The 22,000-nt window shown below is 35.7% G+C and overlaps 1 protein-coding gene across 2 annotated transcripts in view; it reads left to right on the forward strand.

Annotated features, from left to right (window-relative positions):
• arhgap46b (Rho GTPase activating protein 46b) overlaps positions 1–22,000 on the forward strand; it is a 92,089-nt gene that overhangs the window by 35,169 nt on the left and 34,920 nt on the right. Inside the window, exon 2 of one of the 2 annotated variants that reach the window (XM_051095800.1) lies at positions 5,722–6,147. In XM_051095800.1, coding sequence (XP_050951757.1) covers positions 5,722–6,147 — 426 coding nt within the window. Of the gene's footprint in view, positions 1–5,721; positions 6,148–11,966; positions 12,043–22,000 lie in introns of those variants that run through there. The other variant, XM_051095802.1, reaches the window with a different exon arrangement.

A 22,000-nucleotide genomic window follows, 5' to 3' on the forward strand; every position in this document is an offset into this window, starting at 1 on the left:
TTCTGTTGCCCAGAAACTTTCAAAACCCTCCATGTTTTCTGTGATTAATTTACCTGTAAACATGAACTACAAGTATGCCCAACCCCACCCAATCAGACATAATCCATTAACAGTCTATAGTTCCCACACAGTCGTTATTTGTTTTCTTTGCGCACAAAAATTATTCGTGTCAGTTATGTTGCTGTATATGCAGGACCAGAAAGCTCTCGGATTTCATCAAAAATATCTTAATTTGTGTTCTGAAGATGAACGAAGGTCTTAAAGGTTTGGAACGACTTGATGGTGAGTAATTAATGACAGAATTTCTGCTTTTGGTTAAACTATCCATTTAAACAAAATTCAGAGTTTCCCACTCAAAACTTTGTGGTGCCACTCATGTGCTTTCAGCTCATAAATACGGTCTTTCCGACATAACTTAAACGCACTATTAGTCACAGAGAACTTTTATGTGTTCTCTGTTTTTCTGTCTCATCATCTCACAAACTCCTTTTCTCTTCTCCCAACACGTGCCCTTTAGCACAAAGGGTTTCTATTCTCGTCCTTCTGGTCATGTGAGTGTGGGGGTCAGGGGTTTGTGGTCAGGTTTGCAGGGCCGCTATGAGCTCACCGCTGACCCCCATACACAGCAGATGGCCCTTACTGTGCATGCTGAGATAGGGTAGGGCCGACTCACTGTCCTGGAAAGACCCTCACTGTGGAGGTAGATATCACACACACACACACACACACACACACACACACACGCTTCTTCTCATGTAACCTCCTTGAATCAGAAGAGGTAGCTACACACTTGTCAGTGATCGTCCCTGCTTTCAACCGGTCTAGTCTGTTGTGTTACTTTGTGGATTCTGATTTGGATTCAGAACATTAACTTCATGACTTCAGCACAAGGTGAAGTGTGACGTAAGCGTGCGTGTGGGTTCCTACAGGTACAGTCTGATGCAGTTTAGTGTTTTGGTGTGTCTGGGACTGTTTGAATTGTCAACGCATGCCGGAACAGTTTGGATTGTTGTGCTTAAATAGATTGATGTGTTAATATGACACAATATGGTGTAAAGTATAACAACTGGACTGTTGATATAATAATGAAAACGTTTACATATGCGGTCATATTTTTACTGTTGCTTGGTGAATTTCATGTGGGCATTTCCAGTTATTTAAATAGGCATCTGCCTGATTGGGAATTTCTCCTAAGAGCTAAGAGGGATTTCCCTCATGCAGATTTGGTTTGAATGCAGGTTTTTCATGTGAATTTGCCATGTTGACCATCAGAAAGTTGTGGGATTTTAAAGTGACTTCTGTGTGAGCTTTGCTTCATGCATTGCTACACTATTGACAGTATAACTTTCTGCAGCCGATGAATGTTTCACTGAAACTTTGCTGATTCCTTTGCACTTTTTCATGCTTAAAGGGATGGTTTACCCCAAAATAAAAATTTTGTCATTAATTACTGTCATTACCCTCATGTGGTTCCAAACCTGTAAGACCTTTGTTCATCTTCAGAACACAAATTAAGATTTTTTTGATGAAATTTGAGAACTTTCTGACCTATAAATGGACTATTTTATTGATGTCCTTACTACCTTTCTGGGCCTTGAACGTGTCAGTTGCATTGCTGTCTATGCAGGGTCAGAAAATTCAAAAATATTTTAGTTTGTGTCCTGAAGATGAACAAAGGTCTTACGGGTTTAGAACGACATGAGGGTTGAGATTGATTACAGGGTTTTTTTGGGGTGAACTGTTCAAGTTCAGATTCATTTTTCTAGTTTCACTGTGTATGCAAACACACTTCTGATTTGCACGTCTGTTCAAATTTTAATGTCAAAATTGGACAAGACCTTAGTGATTTAAAATGCAAAGTGATTTCCCTTTTTTAGGTGCTGTTAGGTAGGTTGATAGTTATTGTTCTCTTTAGGGCCTGAACACCGATGGTGCGAGGACCCTATTGGAATTGCTCAGATTCTTTGTTTTCTTCTTCTCCAAAATAAATAGCATTTTTCAGGGCCTGAACATGCTCGAAAACTCATGAAACGTCGTACACGCCAAAAGTGGTGCAAAATTTACGTCTAATATGGGTTTCAGAAGTGGGTGTGGCAAAATGTCTCGATAGCGCCACCTATAAAAATTTTACGAAGTGCCCCTCAAGCTATGTATCACATACATGTACGAAATTCGGTAGACACATGTAACGCACCAATACCTACAAGAAAGTCCCCTGGCATGAAGTCCAAAACCCAACAGGAAGTCTGTTATTTTGAATTTTCTCTGCAAGTTTTGTTCTGTTTTTGCCATTTTCAAGCGTTGTATTTAAACTTTTCGTAGAGACTTAAACAGATCAACACCAAATTTGGTCAGTCTTATCTAAAGCCCTTTGTGACATTAAATTGTGAAGATCTTTTTTCTCAGTTTTTGTAGAAGGGTGTGTCTGTGGCGGCCTGACAAACTTTGATGTTTTGCCATGAAAAAGGAAGTTGTTATAATTCAGGCATACAATATCTGATCTGCACCAAAATTTACATGTTTGATAAGAGTCTGGTCCTGAACACGTCCAGCACATTCTGTTATAGTCATAGTGCCACCTGCTGGCAACAGGAAGTGGCATGTTTTACACTGTAACATACTCCTCGTTGAGATTGAATGACATCAACATTATATTTGGTCAGTCCACTCTAAAGGCCTTTGCAATGTTAAATTGAGCCCGGGTGCGAGGGCCCTTTCAACACTGCTTGCAGCTTTAATGTTGCGCATGTATTCGATTGAGGGGGGCTTGCAAAAATAGTTTGTAAAAATGTTCCATTTAACCGTAAGCTTTATTTGGTAACATCTAAATTAACTGGTTTTATTTAGATCAAAGAAATTATTTCATATTTAGGATTAATTTTTTCCCATAATAAACCTGAATAGATAATTGGATTGGGTGACTTTCTTCTGTGGAACATAAAATAAAATTTTTTTTTTGAGAAATGTCTCAGTGTTGTTGTTGTTGTTGTTTTTTGTTTGTTTTTTTGCTCACCAAAACCATCTGGTTTGCAACATTATTTAAAATTTCAAATGTTCCACATTAGAAAGAAAGTCATACAGGTTTGGAACGACATGAAAGAGAGCAAATGATGACAGAAATTTCATTTGTGGACATAAAGTCATTTTTAAGGATCAGATCTGGTAAAAAAAAAAATACCACATTTGCAGTGTAGCTGTGGTATTGTGTACCATGTGTATTTTTGTTATAGTGGCCTCTGTGTCATCAACCCCAGAATGCATTGGGGTTTCAGAAGATTGACTGTGTCAGTAATGACATCATACTTGAAGAGGAAAAGAGAACTTCTGTTGTGTCTTTTCTATTATGTGAAAATCAGACAAAGATGATAGACTGCTTGAAAGAATGCAACAGGTGTGCTTCAGGTTTTCCATTTTGGCTTGAACTGAACAGGTGCTTTGTAGATGTATCTCTGAGCTGTGTAATTCCTGTAACACTTCAACAGTGCTCTAAAGCAATCTCAGTGCTGGATAATATCTGTTTCCTGTGTGTTCTGTGTGCAGCAGAGAAAGATAGGTTTGTTAATCTCAAGCCTCAGATCCTTTGTTGTAACTCTTGGTGAAGAAAGATTATAACAGAGCTGAACAGGCAAAGAGCCAGATTCCCTATCTTACCTACGAGTCAATGCTCTTGTCTCTGGGCCGTGTGCCCAGTCGCCCCTAAACAGTTCTGGCTCTATAAAGCCCATCTGACCTCACATTCAGGAAAGCGGTTTCATTGCATCTTCCAAAAACAGACTGTGGGAACATTTGCATCTATGTATGTCTGAACATCTCCAGTGTTGATGACAAATCCCACAAGATGAGTGATTGATGCAGTAGGTTCATCATATGCATGAGTGTGTGTTGAGTTTTAAGCATGGTAAGTCACTGCAAGTTGAAAGGTTTTTGGCTCTCACCTGTACACTCCTGTTTCTTATGTGGAGGCTGTATGGAAATATGTGGGCCAGCTGCAGCTCTCCTCAGCTGTTAGAGTAAAGAGTCACAGAGGATCATGCTCTTATTTGTGCTCTCCTAAAGGAGAAGTCCACTTGCAGAACAACAATTTACAAATAATTTACTCACCCCCTTGTCATCCAAGATGTTCATGTCTTTCTTTTCTTCATTTGTAAAGAAATTATGTTTTTTGAGGAAAACATTTCAGGATTTTTCTCCATATAATGGACTGATATGGTGCCCCCGATTTTGAACTTCCGAAATGCAGTTTAAATGTGACTTCAAACGATCCCAAATGCGGTTGTAAAGAAGGGCCTTATCTAGCGTAACGATTGGTTATTTTAATAAAAATAATACAATTTATATACTTTTTAATGCCAGACGCTCGTCTTGTCTTACTCTGCCTGGACTGTTTTTGTTCCGGTTCATGACAGTTAGGGTATATCGAAAAACTCCCATCTCATGTTCTCCCTCAAATTCGAAACTGTCCTATATCGCTGTTTTACCTTTTTTGTTTAGGGTGTTCTTTGCATGTTCATATCATGGTTTACCTGGAAACCTAAAGCTGCACTAGGTATATCAAATATTAGCACAAAAAATAGATATTTTAGGCACTCAGTTGAAAATGTACACATAACGTGTCAATCGTACTTACAGGTTGTGGGTCGGAGACACATGTTAGTCCAAATAAAGAAGATTAGAAGCCAAGATTAGAGAAGCATTCCTCTGTAAAATGACAAGCACAACAAAAGGTTCGAATTTTATTGCTGTGGTATCGTGGAAAAAATTAATTGGAACCACTGATTCTTCACATCATCATCCGTCGGCAATGAAAACAGAACAAACTTTCTTTCACAGTGCAAAACACAGCGTCTTCTTGACATGATGTAAACACACTAACTAGTGGAAGTGTTTGCGGGCAGGTCAGACTGTTCATATATCGCGGGCTGGCAGTAATTATGCTAATGTTACCCAGTGACGTAGATTGGTAACAAGCAAAAGATTCAAAAATATGCATACTGTTTACATTGAAGAATAGCTACGTTACAAACTGCAAAAGAGACATTTTTCAAAAACCCTTATGACCTGCTCTTCAATTTGTCATACAGGTTTGAAACAACGTGAGGGTGAGTAATTAATGACAGAATTAAAATTTTTGGGTGAACAGTCCCTTTAGTCAATTTACAGGTTTTTAGAGTAGCATTTTTATAGTCTTCTACCATTACAATCACGTTGCAAAAGTTCTACCTGTAGTGGACCTTCATGCAACGTGAGCAGTGTTGTAAAGCCAAATCAATGAGACAGAGAGAAGTTAGCGAGGGAAGGGCATAAAAAAGTGAAGTGGAGCGCAGCCATGGAAGTAAAACAATGAACTCCAAATAAAAATTATAAAACCAACAGAACATAACAGGCTCTTTCCTCCAGTCTCTCAATCACTTGTCTACATCTGTAAAAGGGTAAATCTGTTGAATTAAAACACATGGATTAGATGATGCAGGCAGGCCTATCTTCTGAACATCTTTAAGATACTATTACTTTTTCTTCTGCTGACCTGAGCTGAACCTCCACTCTCATTTTACATTCGGCTTTTGTTAAAGTCCTGTTTATTTTCCAAGCTGGGATTTTCTATGACACTCCATTTTCATTGTAAACAAGCTGTAAACAAAACCACTTGCTTGATTTTCTTTTACAGAATGCACTATATTACACCCATATCCTGACTGCACTACCCATGTGTCATTTCTCTAGGTCTGACTGGGTGGAGATCGTGGAGCCGCGCTCGAGGGAGCGCATGTATGTCAACCTGCTGACCGGCGAATGCGGGTGGGAACCGCCATCCGGCGTCCCTGTCCGTCAGTCAGACGGCAACCAGTGGTGGGAGCTTTTCGACAGCAATAACAATCGGTTCTACTACTACAACTGCACAAGCCAGCAGACAGTCTGGCATAGGCCTCAAGAGTGTGACATAGTGCCTCTAGCGCAGCTCCAAGCCATGAAGAGGAGCTCAGAGGTCGAGCTGGGGAGTCAAGGAAGGATCCAGAGAGGACCGGCGGATGGCAAGAGGACACCCCAACCCGGACTGGGGTCGTCTTCACTGGAGCATGAGAGTGAAAGGGAGACGCCAGCGTCCAAGGGTAAAGGAGACAGTCTGGAGAAAAGGAACCAGGGAAATAGGTAAGGATGTCTGGTGCACTTAAAAAACTTGGTATGTTGACATTTAAAGAGATAGTTCACCCAAAAATGAAAATTACTTCATGATTTACTCACCCTCAAGCCATCCTAGGTGATTATATGACTGACTTCTTTCAAACAAATACAATCAGAGTTATATTAGGAATGTCCTGCCTCTTCCAAGTTTTATAATGGCAGTGAATGGGTTTTGAGATTTTGAAGTACAATAAAGTGCATCCATCCATCATAAGAAACACTCCACATGGCTCCATGGGGTTAATAAAGGTGTCCTAAAGCGTCATCAATGCATTTGTGTAAGAAAAATGTTCATATTTAAAACTTTATAAACAGTAACCTCTAGCTTCCGCTAACTGTCATACGCATGTTTATGAAAGAGTGGCATTCCAGCGGATGAATGTAAGGGAGCAAAACAAAACTCTGAGCATGAACTAGATATACAAAGCGAGGATTTGTAAAGAAAAATATTGGAAGATTTCGATATGAGCCTGGTTTTCCTTTGCAATAAACAGAACTTGGTTCACGCAAGACATATTCTCACCAGAGCTTATGTTACACCTATGTCCTACGTCATCCGCTGGAACACCAATCTCTTGTTAATGTGCATATGACAGTTAGCGGAAACTAGAGTTTACGGTTTATAAAGTTTTAAATACGGATATTTACGGATAGAATGCCTTTATTAACCCCTTGAGTCCCCCTTGTGGAGCACTTTTTATGATGGTTGGATGCACTTTATTGGACTTCAAAATATTAACAGCCATTCACTGCCATTATAGACAATTTGTTGAGTCAACTTAAAATAATTTTTTACCCGGCTGCCTTAAAATTTTAAGTTATTTTAAGTTAAATTTTAAGTCTAGAAAAAGTTTAGTCAGTTTAAAATGTTAAGTTGTACTAATTGACAACTTAGATATTTAAGTTCATTCAACTTAAAGTTTTAAGTTTAACAAAGCAAATTTTTTTGTTTAGTCAACTCAAATATCTAAGTTTTCACTTAGTACAACTTAACATTTCAAGTTGACTAAACTTATTTGAGTTGACTGAGCTTAAAATTTTACGGCAGCAGGGTAACAAATTTTTAAAGTTGACTCAACAAATTGTGGGGGAAGGGGTTGTTTGTTTTTTACAGTGCAAATCGGTGTTTGCAAACAGTGATGATGGTTTTTTGTGGCCAAAGCCTATCTGGTGGCAGAAAATTACAGTTAGCAGTCTATGGAAGCCACGGAATAAAAGAATTAAAAGTCTTTGAGAGATAGCCCGTGCTGCAGAAAACAACATCCAGAGGGCAAGGTTGGATTCAGATCCAACTCCTCCCACCTTACATATACCTAAACCTACCCATTTCCACCCCCTGATCCATAAACCCACTCATCACCACCCCCTAGTTGTGGATCCAACCCCATCCACTAGATCTTGTGTTCTGCAGTTTGGGGCTGCTGGTCTTTGATGACAGTTTTCTATAAAAATGATTTGCATCCCAATTCTAACATTCAAAGGCACAACAATTTTTTTCTCTTATTCCATGGATTTTACCCATTTCCCTCCACTTGTTACCAGTGTTTTTCTGCCACCACAATGTGCGCGCAGGTGCAAGTGACGTAACTGTGACGTCTACACCAAATTGGTCTGTAACTCAGGTTGTATTCATCTGAAAGAATAAAGTCATATACTCCTAGGATGGCTTGGGGGTTAGTAAATCATGGGGTAATTTTCATTTTTGGGTGAACTATCCCTTTAAATCCTTAAAACAATGCATCTGATTGAGGTCAGATAAACTTTGACTAGTTTAATTATTTATGGCTTTCTCAAGACCAGCTGCTGGGTTAAGGAAACCCACCAACTAGTCTTGTTCGAATAGAAGTTCCTTTAGGGTTGCAAAGGTGTGAAAAAATTCCGGGAACTTCCCAAATGTTTCTGAAAATTCCAGAAATTTTCCAAAAGCTTCCACAAAATTCTAGGGAAGTTTCCAAAATTTCTGGAACGTTTTGGAAATTTTTTGCCTCTTTGCCACCCTAGTTCCTATGCACATCTCTAATTCAGTCCTGCAAGAAAGAACTCTCTTTTTCATTCTGTCTCTCTCTCTCTCTCTCATACACACAGTTACAGTAGCTGTTGTGCCTATATATGGCAGGAAGCAGCTGAAGCCAAGTTTTTATGTGTGTATGTTAGCAAGGGGTTGTTTGATAATTAAAAAGGACTAATGTTTAAAAAAGAGCATATAGATAAAATAAACATTAAAAAAAATAAAAGTGAAAATAAAATAAACATAGAACCGAAGCATAAAAAATAAAGTGTTTTTTTCACACACTTCATCTTTTCTTTGTTTAAAATGCCCCATCAGGACAGTAGTTAAATGGAAACAAAAAACTAACCATAGAAGAAAAGATTTATGCTAATGTCTGCTGTAGTGCCTCTTATGGCCACACTGAGAATGCATATGTAATGTAATGCATATCTGACCAATCTACACTGACCAAAATTATAAATGCAACACTTTTGTTTTTGCCCCCATTTTTCATGAGCTGAACTCAAAGATCTGAGACTTTTTCTATGTACACAAAAGGCCTATTTCTCTCAAATATTGTTCACAAATCTGTCTAAATTTGTGTTAGTGAGCACTTCTCCTTTGCCGAGATAATCCATCCACCTCACAGGTGTGGCATATCAAGATGCTGATTAGACAGCATGATTATTACATGGGTGTTTTCAGCTTCCAAGGAATTGTGTACAGATCCTTGCAACATGGGGCTGTGTATTATTATGCTGCAACATGAGGTGATGGTCGTGGATGAATGGCACAACAATGGGCCTCAGGATCTCGTCACGGCATCTCTGTGCATTCAAAATGCATCAATAAAATGCACCTGTGTTCATTGTCCATAACATACGCCTGCCCATACCATAACCCCACCATGGGCCACTCGATCCATAACGTTGACATCAGCAAACCACTCACCCACACGACACCTTTTAGCTGTCTGCCATCTGCCCTGTACAGTGAAAACTGGGATTCATCTGTGAAGAGAACACCTCTCCAAAGTGCCAGATGCTATTGAATGTGAGCATTTGCCCACTCAAGTCAGTTACGATGACGAACTGCAGTCAGGTCGAGACCCTGATGAGGATGACGAGCATGCAGATGAGCTTCCCTAAGACTGTTTGTGACAGTTTGTGCAGAAATTGTTTGGTTATGCAAACCAATTGTTGCAGCAGCTGTCCGGGTGGCTGGTCTCAGACGATCTTGGAGGTGAAGATGCTGAATGTGGAGGTCCTGGGCTGGTGTGGTTACACGTGGTCTGCGGTTGTGAGGCCGGTTGGATGTACTGCCAAATTCTTTGAAACGCCTTTGGAGACAACAGCTCTGGTGGACATTCCTGTAGTCAGTATGCCAATTGCACGCTCTCTCAAAACTTGCGACATCTGTGGCATTGTGCTGTGTGATAAAACTGCACATTTTAGAGTGGCCTTTTATTGTGGCCAGCCTAAGGCACACCTGTGCAATAATCATGCTGTCTAATCAGCATCTTGATATGCCACACCTGTGAGGTGGATGGATTATCCTGGCAAAGGAGAAGTGCTCACTAACACAGATTTAGACAGATTTGTGAACAATATTTGAGAGAAATAGGCCTTTTGTGTACATAGAAAAAGTCTTAGATCTTTGAGTTCAGTTTTTGAAAAATGGGGGCAAAAACAAAAGTGTTGCGTTTATAATTTTGGTCAGTGTAATAGTGTGTGGAGTTGTGCTTGGGAAAACTACAAGCATTTGCATTCACTTAGTTATGAATCAGCATCAGCATTTCAGGCAATTTGTTATTCATAAGTTTATTTTCTGATGAGCACAGAGTATGAATATGTCAGAGTATATCTGTCATTGAAACCAAGAGGCTCACTGTGTGACGCACTGGATAAGGTTTTACCTGATCTAACACACATGATGTCACACATTGGCTTTCTGGGTCAGCCTTGTAGTCTCTTTTGTGAGTAAAAATAACATTCAGGGTCTGTTTTCCTAATATTTTCTTCATTTTGGACTCCTGAAGTTGTTTTGGCACAGATACGCTGTTCAGCTGGTCAAGCGCCAGCTACTGAGAACACTGTGAATGTGAGAGAGAGAGAGAGAGAAAGGTGCCTTGCAGACTTCTCTAACAAAATCAGCCTTAAATGGTCACACACTTTTTCTTGTTAACTCACACCCGTTAACACACCCTGGAATGCGCTTTCTCTGCGGTACTTAAAATGCTGTGTTAATACCTGTTTGCTAATTGTACTGTAGCTTCTTGGGTGGGACGCCCTCACAAACACTTCCACCCACTTAAACTTCAGACCTGTTGGTTTTTCAGCAGCTGATTTTTAGGGTACACAGTTGTAATGTAACTATTCTAATACTATGAAAGCCCGTTTCTGCCACTGATTAAAAAATAAAAAAAAGGTTATTGCGACTTGTTATCTCACAATTTTGACTTTTTTTCTCAGAATTGCATGATGCAAACTCGCAATTCTTACTTTTTTTTCTGAGAACTGTGAGATATAAACTCACAATTGCGAATTATAAAGTCAGAATTGTAAGATATAAAGTCGCAATTTTGAGAAATGAAGTCAGAATAGTGAGATATAAACTTGCAATTCTCTGAACATAGCAGTCTTTTTTCTCCTCATAACTGGATTTTATAACTCGCAATTGCGAGTTTGTATCTCATAATTCTGAGAAAAAAAGTCATAATTGCGCAATTTATTTCTCACAATTGTGAGTTTATATTCCACAGTTCTGATTTTGTAACTCGCAATTGTGCATTTATATCTCACAGTTCTGAGGAAAAAAAGTCAGAATTGTGAGTTCATATGACAATTCTGAGAAAAAAAGTCAGACTTGTGAGATATAAACTCGAAATTGCGAGAAAAAAAGTCAGAATTGTGAGATAAAAAGTCACAATTACCTTTTTTATTTTTTATTCAGTGGCATAAATGTATCATACAGTGTTTTTATTGTTAACTGACAAAAAATCAAATTGTTTTTGGTAAATAAAATTTGCTGAGATAAAATTGCAAATATAAAATATAAACCTTAAGACACTTTTATAAATGAAAATTAAATATGCTGTTTTGACAGCTAAAATAAGTAACAACTACTGAAACTGGAATAAAGCTAAATAAAAATATCTTAAGTAATAAAAAATTAAGTAATTTAGGTAATAAAAATTATGAATGCACAGAATACGCAAATGTAAAACTCAAAATAAAAACTGGAAAAAAAATTGAAAACGTGGAATAAATACTATAATCATTAATAATACTAAAATGACATTTTTCTCATTTCTCAAGCGTCTTTTCTTGCATGTTTTCTCATCATTCCGTTTTTCTTTTGGATTTTTTGAGAGTTATTATAGTAAACTAAAACTAATCATTTAAAAATTTGTGTTACTGTAAAATAAATAAATGTTACATATGAATATATAAAATGTAAAATTTTAAAAAATCTATTTATAATGCAAAAATTACTTAGCGTAATTTAAAATGTACAAAAAAAAACAAACTGTATTAGTATCTCAGTGATACTAAAATAACCGTGTAGCTGTATGTTGTGAGAGTTGTATTGTGTACGTGTCTTTGCACACACACAAGTTCTCAGGGAAGCAAATTAGCAGCTCACACTCAATTAAAAGTAGGGCAAGTGTTCCAGCTTGTACATATTTTTGGAGTGTGTGTGTGTGGTGCAGCTAGAGGACGTCCAGTGCAAGCTGCCGTCAGAAGGAGTGTATCCCAGTATCGGCTGAGCTGTTTTTGGGTAGAGTCACAGCACACGTCTCTGAGGTCATGGAGGAAACCTGGTTCTCTATACTTGTACACGTGTTGCATGTCCTGTGGATGTCAGAGAGGGTAAGACGTCTACTTTCAAGGGGTTCTTGGGCTGCTTTTTAAAACCTAGTGAGCTGGTTAGGATAGCAGCATTTGGGCATCATTAGCTGGGTTCTCAATGTTGAAATGTGTCAAAGAAACACTTGATTTAATTTGAAACACATATGACCAAAAATGCTGTCTAGGCAGGCATCAGACTAGATTTTCGTTTTTTTTTTTTTTTTTTCTTTTTTTTTTTTTAAACATAGTCTTTGGAATTAGGTTAGAATTAAGGGATATTTGCTTTTTAGGAAGCGCTGCTGTCCTCCACCCATCTGACTATATAAGCTCTCAAACGTGTGTGTGTGTGTTTATCCTTGTGTTAATCGGGTGTTGGCATCATGGGGGGGCTCTTCCCCATCGCCTTTAACATATGGGCCATCTTTCTGGCTTAAAGTCAATTTGTGTGTTCATTTTTTGCCTGAGAAGGACAAAGAGCACTTGTTTTGGCTTTGTGCACACTCTACAAATCTGTATTAGCGTTACGGATTTTGTGACTCTTTCGTACTCACTTATGTGGGTGAGTAGAGCTGTACTATCATTTGTAGCGAGTAAGAAGACTTTGTTACCTTAGTTTTGATGGGTTTTACTGTAATGCTGTAGTGTGGTTATGAGGATGTTACTTTTTGTTAGATAGCAAATGTTGCTAGCTTTGATGTTTTAAATGCTGATCCCCATTACGCTAGGAATAGTTCAGCCAGAAATGAAAATCTGCTGAGAATTTATTCTCTCAGGCCATTTGAGATGCAGATGAGTTTGTTTGTTCATCAGAACAGATTTGGAGAAATTTAGCATTACGTCAGTTGCTCAGCAATGGATCCTCTGCAGTGAATGGGTGCCATCAGAATGAGAATCTAAACAGCTGATAAGAACATAACAGTAACCCACATGTAAACAAAAAGCTGCATTTCCAATTTAAACTGTTGTTTTTTAACCATTTTTTAGCTAATTTTCCTAATTTTCCGAACTGTTCTCTTAACTAGCTTGACCAGCAAGACTTGATTTGGTTAATTAGCTTGCTGATGAACAGCTGCCTATCCTAATTTGCCATTCGCTATTTTATGAGACACAGATTTCATGTACTTGCACATTACAAAGAAAATATTAGATTTCTTTCTTTGTTCTTTTTTGTTTTCTTTGTTTCTTTGTTCAAAATGACTGAATTTGCTGATTTTTCTAAAAAAAAATGCAGTATTTGCTGTTTTTTTGTGTTGAAAATTGACCAATAATCATTTTAGTAATTACATATAATTAATGCGATCATTATTATTTATGTAATTTGTCTTGCTGACAATAGCTGTTTTCATCACCCTGCTTTTATGCACTGCTTTTTATCCATACAGTTGAGGTCAAAAGTTTACATACACCTTTCAGAATCTGCATTTTTAGCAAAATAAGAGGGATCATACAAAATGCATTTTTTATTATTTATTTAGTAATGACCTGAATAAGACATTTCACATAAAAGACGTTTACTTATAGTTCACAAGAGAAAATAATAGTTGAATTTATAAAAATGACCCGGTTCAAAAGTTTACATACTTTTGACTCTTAACACTGTGTTGTTACCTGAATGAACCACAGCTGTGTTTTTGTTTAGTGATAGTTGTTTATGAGTCCCTTGTTTGTCCTGAACAGTTAAACTGCCTGCTGTTCTTCAGAAAAAATCATTCAGGTCCCACAAGTTCTTTGGTTTTTCAACATTTTTGTGTATTTGAGATCCATCTTTTCACACTGAGGATTAATAAGGGACTCATATGCAACTATTACGGAAGGTTCAAACGCTCACTGATGCTCCAGAAGGAAAAATGATTCATTAAGAGCCGGGGGTGAAAACTTTTGAACAGAATAGACATTTTTCTTATTTTGCCTAAATATCATATTTTGTCATTTAGTACTGCCCTTCAGAGGCTACAGAAGATACTTACATGTTTCCCAGAAGACAAAATCAGTTAAATTTACCCTGATCATCAAATTCAAAAGTTTTCAACCCCCAAGCTCTTAATGCTTGATTTATTATGTGAAATACGTCATTCAGGTCAGTACTAAATAAACAGTAACATGCATTTTGTATGATCCCTCTTATTTTGGTAAAATAATTAACATTTTGCAGATTCTTAAAGGAGGATGTAAACTTTTGACGGCACTTAATTCACAAAAAAGTTTTTACGCTTGCTTGAAGTGGTTTTTGCCTTTTGCGAAAAATGGTTAATGTGGGAGATGAAAACACATTTTGTGAATAAATTCCTTCATGCACATCAAAAAGCCATGTGACTTTGCACTTTGGGATGGTTTTGACGATTTTGTTCTCTTTAAATTGTTGGATGGAAATGGTGCTTATAAATGTTTTAAGTGATATTCCATAATTTGACTTTGCTACTTTGGATGGAAACCTGTGTACTAAGAGTACAATTCCCTTTACAATTTTTTGTGAATAATTACTGAAACGCTCTGCCAATTTTAAAATGTTGTGATCAGTTTGTTTGGAATTACGGGTTTTGATTTTCAGGCTTTTTTCCCAAAGAAATATAAATAAGACAAAAACACAAGCTGCCGCAAGTAATCCAGCAATTGGTTGAATTTGCGTTAATTCTCATGATTTGTGTGTAATGTGTTGAGTCTTAAGAGATTAGTCTCAAAATTAGGTCCTGTGACTCAGCTATTTTCTAAAGCGTGAGACTGAGGGAATTATGGGCGTCTTCAATCTGTCTTTTTCACTGCCTTCTTCGTTCCTTCCCTCTCACTCTTTCACTTTTTTAGCTGTTAGGTTTCTCTGGTAAAGAAGATTGAGGTGGGCAGCAGTAATCTGCCTCATATATTCTTGCATTATGTGCTCCTGTAGAAGGCAGAAATCCCTTCAGATTAGAGCTAAGAACAAAAGACTGGTTTAAAGCCTCATCCCCATTTACCAGACACGTCCCAGCAGAGAAAGACACACTCCCGAGGACAATGAGATGAGAGAAACTCAGTGGATTAAGAGAGCAGAACCAGAACAAGGCCTTAAAGGAATGGTTCAGCCAAAAATAAACAATTATGAAAATCATTTGCTCACCATCATGTGGCTTTAAACCAGTAAGCTGTTTTTTTTTTCCCTGTGGAACACAAAATGGCAAGTCATATGGACCACATTTATTGTACTTTTATTAGATGCATGAACCAGTTGTACGTCAAGAGCTGACCTAAAGTTTTTAAATAGAATGATGATGAAAAGTTTTCATGAGTAGCAAGGGGTTTGTGCCTGTCGGTCTGTTTTCATTGGATGTGTTTTGAGTATGTGGTACGTGATGTTTGAAGAACAGCATGACATCTGGTTTAATCTGTGGAGATCATCTCATGACAGAGCTGCTCGTGTTGTGTTTTTTGTTTTTGTTTTTATTTCTGTCTTTGGATCCACCATCCTGTGTGCGGGTGCTTTAATTGGATGTGTCCTTTCGAATCTTGTTATCTTTTCCTGTGTGGGGGCGACGTTGTATATGACATGCAGATATCTCAGTGGCACATGGTCTTTAGAGAACAGGAACAGGTAAACTGTATACGCTCACATGTGCCTACACGTGCCTGAAACTGATTGCTAGTTACTAGCCACTTAGAGCCAACCGGAAAACACTAGTAACCACCAAGCAACATGAACCTTTTTAGAACTCATTACTCCAGTCTTCAGTGTCACATGATCCTTCAGAAAATTGAAACAGTTGTGCTGCTTAATATTATTTTGGAACCTGTGATACTTTTTTCAGGATTCTTTGATGAATAAAAAGTTAAAAAGATCAGCATTTATTCCAAATATAAATCTTTTCTAACAATATAAGTCTTTGCTATCTCTTTTTATCAAATTAGCACATCTTTGCTGAATAAAAGTTAATTTCTTTCAAAAGGAAGAAAGAAAGAAATTTACTGCCCCCAAACTTTGAATGGTGTTGATTTTTAAAAAAGATTTCTATTTTAAATAAATGCTGTTCTTTTAACATTTTGTTCATCAAAAAATTCTAAAAAAAAAGTAGCACAGGTTCCAAATATACATATATATATATATATATATATATATATATAGAAATTATAGTAACGATGCTTCACAGGAATAAATTCTATTTTAAAGTATATTTAAAAAAAAAACACTATTTGAAATTGTGAAGATTTCAAAATATTACTGTTTTTTTCTGTATTTTTAATAAAATAAACGCAGCCCTGATGAGCAGAAAATTTAACGTAATTAAAAACATTAAAAATCTTACTGATCCCGTACTATTGAACGCCGGTGTATTAACACACTTTTTTCCTTAAAAATGTATAAATCTAGTTTTAAAACTGATGGTACAGTGACAACTCAAAAATTGCAATAAGATTTGTTGATATAATATAATATAATATAATATAATATTCAATGTAACCAAATAATTCAATATTTAAATTACATTATTTAAATAATTAATTAAATAAATGTTTTTATATTAAATTTACTGGAAGATTTATTCATTATAATTATCATATATTAATATTTTATTGTTAATATTAGAAAAGAAGAAAGAACACAAACATAATGTCTGCACACTGTTTTTTTTTTTATGTATATATTTTGATTATATTTGTGACTTTTATCATATTATTATGATCATTTGCTTTGCATAAATTATAAAATATTATTTACTTACCCGCATGTTTTCTGAAACCTGTTAACAAAAAAGTATAATAATAATGTATAAATAAATAAATAAATATTAAAAACTAATGTTTTAAGCTACATTTAGGATAATAAACTTATATGATATGATATGATATGATATATGATATGATATTATATATATTATATTATAATAAGTATTTATTATTATTACTTTTTATTACTATTGTTATAATATAAAATATAATAATATAATATTATAATAATAATTTATTTATTTGGTTGTTTATTATTATTATTATTATTATTATCATTATTATACTTTTTTGTTAACAGGTTTCAGAAAACATGTGGGTAAGTAAATAATATTTTAGAATTTATGAAAAGCAAATGATCACAATAATATGATAAAAGTCACAAATATAATCAATATATATATACATATATATATATATATATATATATATATATATATATATATACAATAAAATATTATTATATGATAATTATAATTAATAAATCTTCCAATTAATTGAATATAAAAACATTTATTTAATTTTTTTAATAATGTAATATAAAAATATTTATTTAATTTTTTTAATAATGTATATAAATATTATATTATTTATATTATATTATATTATATTATATTATCATGTTTTCATATAATAAGTAATTTATTATTATTACTTTTTATTCATTATAACTGCAACCGAAACAATTGTGTTAATGTACTGTGAAAAAACTGTTACTATGGTGTCTTTCCTTAAAGGAGAAGTCCACTTCCAGAACAATAATTCACAGATAATGTACTCACCCCCTTGTCATCCAAGATGTTCATGTCTTTCTTTCTTCAGTCGTAAAATAATTGTTTTTTGTTTTTAATATCATTACTACCTCTGCTCACCATTATTGACACACACACACACACACACACACACACACACAACTTCACCTGTATTTTATCAGCCTAGTCATCGATTAACAAAAAAAATGTATGTGTCCAAATGTCAGCACTCAGCAGATCTGAACAACACACCTCTTCCAGAACCTGTAGAGTAAAGTTTTGCCCAAGCCCAGACTGGCATGGTGCTACACCCACACACACACACACACACACACACACACACACAGTACTCAGAGTGGTATTCGCATGCTTCCTGGCCTAAGGAGGAGCAGTCCACCCGAGAACACAGAGACGCTCTGTTCACATTCAAAACCAGCTACACCATACACACAGCAGACTTTAAGGTGGGCTGACTGGTAATTACAGGAACACAGGTGAAGAAATAAAGGGAGGGATGGAAAAAACAAGAAGGTATGAGCTCCTCTGCTAAAACAAAACAGGCAAGATTAGTAACATCAAGTACACACTAGTACTATTTACTGAGCAGTGTGTGGGCTGGATGCACGGTTGTGTGTATGTGTGTGATTATAGGGCTGCAAGAGATAAATGAAGAATCAGAGACAGAGGGCGAGTGCACAACTCAAAGGGCCACCCAGCGGGACACGCACCCATGCTTTTTATACTGTAGCGTCTGTCCTACTAAACACATGTATGATGAAGAAGTGTCTGGAAAACAATGAATTCTGTTTTAAACTTTAGGAAGATATCACATCAGGCCTATATATATCAAATCATAGCATTATGAACAGCCTTACATTGGCTCAACCAATAGTATGAGATTGGGGCGGGGCTATCAACTTGACCATCCAATGGCAGATAGTGGGAGTGGTCAGAAAACCTTTAGAACCGTATTTTTTAATTATTATTTAATTTGGTGATGCTAGAGGAGCAGCATATATATATATTTCAGTTTGTTTTTTAGTAGTTTTCAATCATATTTCAATATTCTAATGGCACATTACATTTAAATTAATCTATAAAATGGAAAAAATCGCCCAGGCCTACTCAGAAGTATATGAGTAGCTGTACGCACATACTTAATTTTCAAATGTTTGCTGAGGTTTGTCAGACTCGAAGGACGTTACGAGGGTCATTGAGTTCATAGAAACCCTCTCACTCAGGACCCACATGTTTTAGCTGTCTGTGTTTATGCCCGTCTGAATACTTACCATATTTGCCTCTCCAGTGGCACACAGCCATGAGAAATACACGTCTTCACCATGGTACCCGTTCCCTGAGAGACCGAAATGAAGGGAGACAGATATATTACATTAACCCAAAAAAACACTGTCATTTGTTGATCACGTGCGTACGTTGTTTTGAGTGTCATCGTATGTGCCAGCATGCACTTAGCTCTCACTTTGACAAAGGGCTCTACCAGACTTCGGTCACATTTACACTCTAATCTGTTTGTCCTGCGTCACATAACTCATGGCCTCATTCAGAAAGTAGGCCATTATCTGGAGAGCACTTCTGTATCACTGTCACACAGCCACTATGACTCACTTCCTGTCATGAATTTGCTGATCCTAAATTTGTACTTTTTATCGCATAAGCAAAGAACGCCTAGTTTACACTGACAGCAGCTTTATTTCTGGAGGTCATCAGGTTGTTATATTGTTATCATTTCGATAAATCAAACAGATGCTAGTCAGGACGGTTAAACAAACAGAGCAATGTTTTGATAGTGGCAGAGTGTTTGGATTTCTTGGAGAAATCACCCCCTAGTAATCAACAAATTAATGGTTTACTTGTAGTTGTCTCTGCATGTTTCGATGAAGAAAGTATTTACCAAATAATCTAACGTTTTTACAAACTACACACTTCATCTTAAAACATTTGATCATTTAGTCTCCTCATTAAGTAAACATCAGCAGTATTAGTTTATATATTGAGCTGAATAAGAGTAAACAATATACCATTTAATCAAAATTTAAAAATTACCTTTTAATGAAGTCCATGACTATTCTGTATGCTTGTGTGCTCCAAAAAGTTGACAGTGTTTGTTTGTTTTTTTTCTCTCAGTTATGGCCTCTTTCGTTTTTTGGACTAAAAATGCAATATTGTTATATACATTGTTCAATAAATCAAAAATAGTATACTTTAAAAATAGTATACATTTATCAAAAAATACTTTAAAATAGTATTAAATAATACAAATAATGTACTATTTTAAAATAATATAAATAATAAAATTAAAAATTAAAATAATACAATAATATATTATTTTAAAATAATAACCAGTATAGTAATAAAATAATATATGAGTAAATATGAACTGAATGTAATGTTTTTGGATACTTAATTGCATGTTAATTGCAATTATATAGAAATACATTATACTGTAGTTTAAAATTTATTTTAAATACCACTAGATGAACTTTGGAGCTTTTTTTATCCACTTGAGTGTGTCTTTACATGTAATTTCATAATTACTTCTGTTGTCTTTGAAATATGTATACAGTGTACTGCCAAATGTATACCAACAAGAATTCATGCTAAACTAAAATGTAATTTCTATTGAATTCTATTGAAACTTTCTATTTTTAATAACATTTGTAGTCACAAAGTTGCAATTTATTGCAATTAAATTAAATTAACTTTAAATCAGTGCTGTCAAACAATTAATCACGATTAATCGCATCCAAAATAAACTTTTTGTTTTCTTAATATATGTCTGTACATTATATATAATTTGTTGAGTCAACTTAAAATAATTTTTCACTGCTGCCTTAAAATTTTAAATTGTTAAGTTCAGTCAACTTGAAATGTTAAGTTGTACTAAGTGACAGCTTAGATATTTGAGTTGATGTAACAAAAATTTGGTTTATTAAACATAAAAACTGGGTAAGTTACAGCTGCCTTAAAATTTTAAGTTGAATCAACTCAAATATCTAAGTTGTCACCTAGTACAACTTAACATTTTAAGTTGACTAAACTTTTTTGAGTTGACTGAACTTAAAATTTTAAGGCAGCCAGGTAACAAATTATTTTAAGTTGACTCAACAAATAGTTTTTTACAGTGCATACAGTATATATTTTAAAAATATATACATGTTTACATGTGTATATTTATATAGTTGACATTTTATATATATATATATATATATATATATATATAAACATAACATATTTCTTACATATATACATATACATACATATAATAAATATATGCAGTACACACTCAAATGTAAACAAAGACTTTTGTTTTGGATATGATTAATCACGAATAATCGTTTGACAGCACTACTATAAATGTAATATTGAATAACAGAAAGCAAGATGCTTTTGCCTGCAGAAAGGTGTATTTTCGACATCTACCAGCTAACTTCCGATGCTAACTAACCAAACAATGACCACCTGTTTTTGCCAGGTTGTAACATAAACAAAAAAACATTGGCTATTGTAAAACACTAATACTATATGTAATGAAAAATACATCAACACAGGGAAGAAAATTGTGTTCGTCAATCCATTTTTGTAGGATACTTCAGGTTTGCTCTGTTCCAATGCATTTTTTTTTTTTTTCAAAAAGCTCAATTTAATTTAGACAACAAAACACTACACAACTCTTTTTGACAGCCGTCTCTCTCTACCATAAGTTTTAACATTTTTGTGGCAGCTCATGCTAGCTCTCGCTAAAAATCGCAGCTATTAGCCTACTGTTTTCTGTAAGCTAAGAAGCGAAAGCCTTACGATAACAAGCTTGTTTTTATTCCTTGACTATTTCATCCATCTCCCAGTTCAGAGAAACGCTTCCCCTTGTCTCGCCCTGTCACTGTTTCTACCACGCTAATTAAAACGCCCTGACTGCTAACCCAATTTGACTCTCCATGACCAAATTGAGTTAGCTCACATTTCAAACGGATCTTAACTCTATTTTTCTCTTCCTTCAAATTCAACGGCTTCAAACGTATTTTTCCTCTCAGAAGTTGTTGACGCAGCGACGGGGATGACAGAGAGCTCAGTATATGAAACTAAACACTGCGACTGCCAAATCGATTCTCCCACAGACACGTGTTGATGCGCGAGTGTTATGGAGCGTGTTTGTCAAATGTAGTGAGCTGCCTGGGATGGATAAGGGTGTGTGAGTGCTGCCATATGGAATGTGGAGTATTTTCAGCTCATATTCCCCACATCAGGTCAATAAGGTTAGGTTTAGAGGTCAGCGGTCAAAAGATTTGACCTCTTGAAGTGAGATGAAGAAGGGAGAGTGATATTCCCTCGTGTTTCGGCCACACACACAGTAATTGAGAATTTCAGCTGTACACTAAGTCTTTGCAAATGCACACATGCTTACACAAACAAGCACATGCATAGTTTTATATACTTTATGTTCACAACATTCCTGAAACCAGTGAATGCCGAAGTCTCTTCGAATTCCATGCTTGACTTTCCCATGACAAATCCCTTTA

Source organism: Labeo rohita, chromosome 23, assembly GCF_022985175.1.
Source record: "Labeo rohita strain BAU-BD-2019 chromosome 23, IGBB_LRoh.1.0, whole genome shotgun sequence".
Classification (NCBI taxonomy): Eukaryota; Metazoa; Chordata; class Actinopteri; order Cypriniformes; family Cyprinidae; genus Labeo; species Labeo rohita.